At 34.5% G+C, this 5363-nt stretch overlaps 2 protein-coding genes across 3 annotated transcripts in view; one reads left to right on the top strand and one right to left on the bottom strand.

The window, feature by feature from the left end:
• The window catches only part of LOC107010108 (glycine-rich cell wall structural protein 2-like), a 1673-nt gene extending 1414 nt beyond the window's left edge, over positions 1 to 259 (top strand). The window contains exon 2 of the mRNA XM_015209367.1: positions 93 to 259. Within this exon, the coding sequence (XP_015064853.1) occupies positions 93 to 259 (167 nt within the window). The remainder of the gene's footprint in view (positions 1 to 92) is intronic.
• A 318-nt stretch (positions 260 to 577) lies between these two features.
• Positions 578 to 4449, bottom strand: LOC107008618. Of its 2 annotated transcripts, none has more exons than XM_015207729.2 (7): positions 4323 to 4449; positions 3267 to 3531; positions 3068 to 3187; positions 2828 to 2986; positions 1904 to 2076; positions 1639 to 1744; positions 578 to 891 (listed from the first exon to the last, which is right to left on the bottom strand). In XM_015207729.2, exons 2-7 carry the CDS (start codon positions 3507 to 3509, stop codon positions 862 to 864), a joined length of 831 nt encoding a protein of 276 aa, XP_015063215.1. In that variant the 5' UTR covers positions 3510 to 3531; positions 4323 to 4449; the 3' UTR covers positions 578 to 861. The 2 variants fall into 2 exon arrangements, with proteins under 2 accessions (XP_015063215.1, XP_015063214.1); XM_015207728.2 differs by having other exon boundaries at positions 4215 to 4341.
• Between the last annotated feature and the right edge of the window lie 914 nt (positions 4450 to 5363).

Raw genomic sequence — 5363 nt, forward strand, 5'->3', positions numbered from 1 at the left:
TGGTGGTGGTGGTGGTGGTGGTGGTGGTGGTGGAGGTGGCGGAGGTCGAAATACTAATGATGAGAATGGTAGTGGTTCTGGTTATGGTGAAGGAGAAGGCAGTGGATATGGTGGCAATTATAGTAATGATGATAATGGTGGCATTGGAATGGGATTTGGTATGGGTATGGGATTTGGCTTTGGCATAGGAACAGCTACAGTAAGTGGAAATTCTAGTCCAATTGATGAAGCTAGCAAGAATGGTGACAAACAACCCTAAAGTCTCTCTCACTCCCCACTTTGCTCAAAACCAATCATTTGCCATGCAAATTGTATTTGTTTTTTATTTCCTGCTCTACTATTATTAAAGACAATAATTCGGATAAGCTCAAGATTCATGATGTACAATGCCACTATGAGCACTTTCTTTGCATATTCATTTCAATTAAAGGAACTTTTACCATTTCTCTTCTTTTGTTTTGGTTGTATGATTGAACCAAAGTAGTCAGAGAGTACTTGATTTATTTTTTCATGACTGGTCATTTCAAGGAGTTTCGCCCTGTTGAATAGCCTATTGATCAACATCAGAGTTCAGATATATGGTTTTTGATCTTATATATATGCTGTCACTGTAAAAATATAGCAATATGTTCAGCAAAAGTTCACAGTGAGCAGTGTTCAAAGCAGCACAGACTGATTCACTCAATATATCCTTTTTATATTCTTTGCTCTCTGAAGATTTAATGGAAGTTTGCACGTCGAACATACATTGATGTAGTAGAATATTAATGTTAACAGAGAATGGACAAAGGAAAGAAATGTGTACATATCTTGTTGAACTATGTTTCATATCTGTTAAGTCCAGATTCTGGATCTACTGCTTCATCCTCTAGGCCACTGTGGACTCACAACCTAAAAAAAAAATTAAAAGGAAAAAATATACTCCGTGAATAAGAAAGAACATGTTACGAACAAAAACCAACAACACCAAGTTTTGTCTTTTTGGCCTACTGAAAACCATGAATTTTGAAACCAAAAGTTCCTTGTATGTAGTAAATATCATTTATAGTTTCTTTGTTAACACACCTTTTACGAACATCTTATAGAAGGATATACAGTAATAATCACCATCTGTAGATTAGTAGTCCAACAGTTGAGATATCATTTACATCCTCATTATTCTCTGATGTTGAAGGAATTAGTTTTTTATGTTAATACTAATTATCATTATTATTATTAGTTTATAACCGTGGTATCTGGATCAGCTTGTGCTCAGTTTGACTAATTCCATGGGGTACTTGCTACCTCTCACCAGCACAAGTATCCAATAACTCTGTCCACCAAAGTTGGATGTGTCACTATTTTTTATCAAATCATAAAACAAAGGATGATCTTTATTATGTCCTGGTATGCTTTTAGTTCAAGAAATGAGATAAGTTTTGTTTAATTTTTTCTCTGAGGCAAAAAACAGATGCAAACCATGAACACTAGAAGATAAAGAGTTGTCTCGTGCTTTAATTTATCTATACTTGTTTACGCATGCCTAACCACTGAGATCTATTAAACCGGAAAATTGAATCATGAATCAGGAATTGCATATTTCTGTTAATATTGTTTTGGAAAGATTATTAGAAGTAGAAAGTTGGCTATTGAACTCACCTCTAGAGTGGTAAAAACTAATCTCATCCGGCTAGCAACAACTGATGGCTCTTCAGCATGGCCGGCAACTGCCATCTGCTCTAGTTGGAGAGTCTTCACTGGGAGCCTTCAGGAGCAGAGAAGAGAGTGTTAATACACAATTAACTACACTCGGTACAAAAAAATGAACTTCCAATAAATTCCTCGAAGAAAAACGTTGATGACAGGTTTTCCTCTTAATGACAAACTATCTAATTTAGGATGGTATGCCCTCCGGCAATCTTACCATGCCATTCCTCTCAGAAAGTATGCATTTGCTATGATTGCACAGAAGCCCTTCCACTGGACTATCATTTCATCAGAAACTGGGGATGTGGATGACCATCGAACTATAGTTGGTTGAGGTGTACATAGGATGGTGATGAATATAATGCTCAACCACATAATACACTCATCAACCTGCACCATAACAAGATGTCGTCATTAAATAGCTGTCATCACAGATCTTTAGTTGCCATGGAGGTTCTCATGATTATAGAAAAACTTGCATCCGATACATGTATTCAACTGATTATAGATCTTATATCCTTTTTAAAATGAGGAAACTCGTACATCTGGAGAAAAATTTTAACACCTATCTAACCATCTGGCAGTAGATCATTATACAGTAGCATGGACAAAATTTAACAATTTATAAGCACACTTGTTCTTTTCCAGACACCTTTTCTCATCCCAAAATTAAGGAGGAATCCCTGAAAGACTAGGCCAGTGTTTTCAGAATGAAAGTCGATATCAAGAGTTCCTAAAGAAACTTCTCGAGAAAACAAATATTGCTTCTAATCAAAATCCTTAACTCCTAATAAACTAGTCTAGCTGAAACCAAACAGCAGCAGAACATTTTATTTCAATGTATTCTAGTGTTACACTGTTACTACAATAAGAAAAGAGGCAGTCTACCAAGAATCATTGAGTTACCCCACCTTGGTGCCAGTCAGTGGGAAGAAAGTCAATGATTTGGCAACTTAACGGCAAATAAATGGCGACAAATCTTCATTCAACTTCCTCAGTATTATATTATGGACTATGTACATACTGTATAATCCTAGATACAGAAACAGTAGCATCCACAGGGTTCCACAAAGCTGCAAACCATATTCAATTATTTTGTATCCATACGTATCCCTGATTGTGCAATGTGAAAGTGACTCACCTCCACAGATAAAATCTTGGATTTCAGGCTGGTACTTCCTCCATATGTTTCCATGGCTTCAATTTCAACACCTGATTCCTTCAAAGAAAACAGTTCTTTCCTCAATCCTTCATCAGTACATCCCAAAGCATATGCATTCACACCAGCACTGATGAACTCCTGAAAGATCAGAATCATAACAATGCACAAAGAGAGCAACAAACAGAAGTTACAGAGAAAGGAAGAAATAACTGAGAATACTTTTAAGTTGTCACCTCCTCCGCGCTCAAGAAAATTCTTGTATCGCCTGAACAGACTGATGGCTATATTTCGGGAGGAGCGATACTCATTTTCAGGTGAAGTAGCATCTTGTGACCGGCACTGAAGAAACCATGAAACAAGAGCTATATAAGGATATGTTAAATGTCAAGAGAGATGAAATGTTCTAATAAGCACTTACCAGCAATCTATATGAAGCGGACTGCTGAGAGAGTTTATAAGTTTTCAGTTGACTTGGCCAATTCCAAGAAAAAGAACAACTGCTGACTCCTTTAGCAGGAGAACTCACAAGGGTAGCGGAACTAAGATTACTTATCGAAGGATTGACATTTTTACTCTTGCAAGGAATGACTTCATGTAGCACACTAGTATCCAGAAATGACTGACAGCTGCTAATGGCTTGTGGATTTTGAAGCCCTAACATTGTTGAACCATGATACACTCACCTTGAAGCAACAAGAAAAGATAAAAGAACAAAATTCAGAATAGTTTAGTGTTGCAAAGGATGACTTATCTAGTTTCTAAGATCTTTAAAAACCACTCTATGTTTCCTTGAGTAAGTGAAACAGGGAAACCAAAACAATTCAAATGTTATCCGTTTTGTGGCTTCAATATATCTGTTTCTTCTCGACAATACAACATTAAATGACTGGACTTTCACACTCATATTTCTCCCAAATCAAAACCTTAACACTATCGATTGGTAACTAAAAATGCACAATTTATGCAAATTGACACTATGAACTAGTTCATTTACATTATGATCATATCTATTATCTGCTTTCACCTTTGATGGATAATCCAATAAGAAGGGTTCTGTCTACAACTCTACACACAACAACAGAAAGTTACCAGCATGAACTACTACAACATCTACACCTTAAGCTTAAACAAAGTTGGCATCCGCTGTTAAGGATTCTCACAATTCATTCAAACACTGAAAAATTGTTATGAAGTTGCGAGTTATGTGAAACTTATGAAGTAATAGCAAATTTAAGATATTGATTTAATACAAAGTTAAAAGACCACACCAACAAAGAACTTGAAGGGGAAGATGAGACACACTTGGCGGACTAGATTTTCAAAATCAATTTCAATTTTTTTAGAAAAGAATAAACCTTAAACTAACCTTATCAGCGATTTCTTCCGCACAGGAAGAGATATGTAACGAGGAAGATGAGAATTCAGTTTAACAATTACTGAAATAGAAAAAAAGATGAAGAAGATAGCCACATACCTATAAATATAAATATGGATTCTGTGAAGATATAAGCTGTTGGGACCACGAATTTCATGAATGGTTATAAGTTTTCTTCATCTGAATTCCTTTTATTTTCCACCAAAAATTTCAATTCTGATTTTTCTTACGTTGACCTTTCTTTGTCTAATTTTCATTTTGTACCTTTTTGCTAGGTAAATTTAAGCCCAACTTTCACATGTCAAATAAAAAATTTATATTTGTATGTTATAACAAAGTTTGCACGCTCTATAACAAATATATAATTATATAATTCGCTATACATATATAATTGTATGATTCGCTAGTTTAAATTATATAATTCGCTAGCCTATTTCACTGCAATTGTATAATTTGGCTGGTCTATTTCACTGCAATTGTATAATGCGCAATTATATAATTCGCTGGCTTATTTTGCTGCAATATCTGTATAAAATTTGTTTTGCATACAATTGAATCGAAGTAAAATGTTCGTATATTGTATAATTATAAGTGTATAGGAAGATATATGATTTTCTCTCGCTTTATACAAAAACAGAAACACAATTTTATACACTTCTGTTGTACAAAGCGAGAGAAAATTGTATTTCACTGCAATTGTATAATTCGCCGGCCTTTTTCGCTGCAATATTTGTATAAATTTTGCATTTGTATACAATTGAATCGAAGTAAAATGTTTGTAAATTGTATAATTAAGTGTATAGCACGAAGATATATATTTTTGCATGTGTATATACAATTTTCTCTCGCTTTATACAAACAAAAACAAATTTTATACACTTCTGTTGTACAAAGCGAGAGAAAATTGTATTTCACTGCAATTGTATAATTCGCCGGCCTTTTTCGCTGCAATATTTGTATAAATTTTGCATTTGTATACAATTGAATCGACGTAAAATGTTTGTAAATTGTATAATTAAGGGTATAGCACGAAGATATATATTTTTGCATGTGCATATACAATTTTCTCTCGCTTTATACAAACAAAAACAAATTTTATACACTTCTGTTGTACAAAGCGAGAGAAAATTGTATTTCACT

Source organism: Solanum pennellii, chromosome 2 (assembly GCF_001406875.1).
Source record: "Solanum pennellii chromosome 2, SPENNV200".
Classification (NCBI taxonomy): domain Eukaryota; kingdom Viridiplantae; phylum Streptophyta; class Magnoliopsida; order Solanales; family Solanaceae; genus Solanum; species Solanum pennellii.

Coding starts and splice junctions, on each gene's coding strand:
- LOC107008618 (XM_015207729.2), bottom strand. CDS start 3,509: ATGTTAGGGCTTCAAAATCCACAAGCCATTAGCAGCTGTCAGTCATTT. Junction 2,987..3,067: donor GAGGAGGTGACAACTTAAAA/GTATTCTCAGTT, acceptor CTGATCTTTCAG/GAGTTCATCAGTGCTGGTGT. Junction 1,745..1,903: donor TTTCTGAGAGGAATGGCATG/GTAAGATTGCCG, acceptor CTGCTCCTGAAG/GCTCCCAGTGAAGACTCTCC.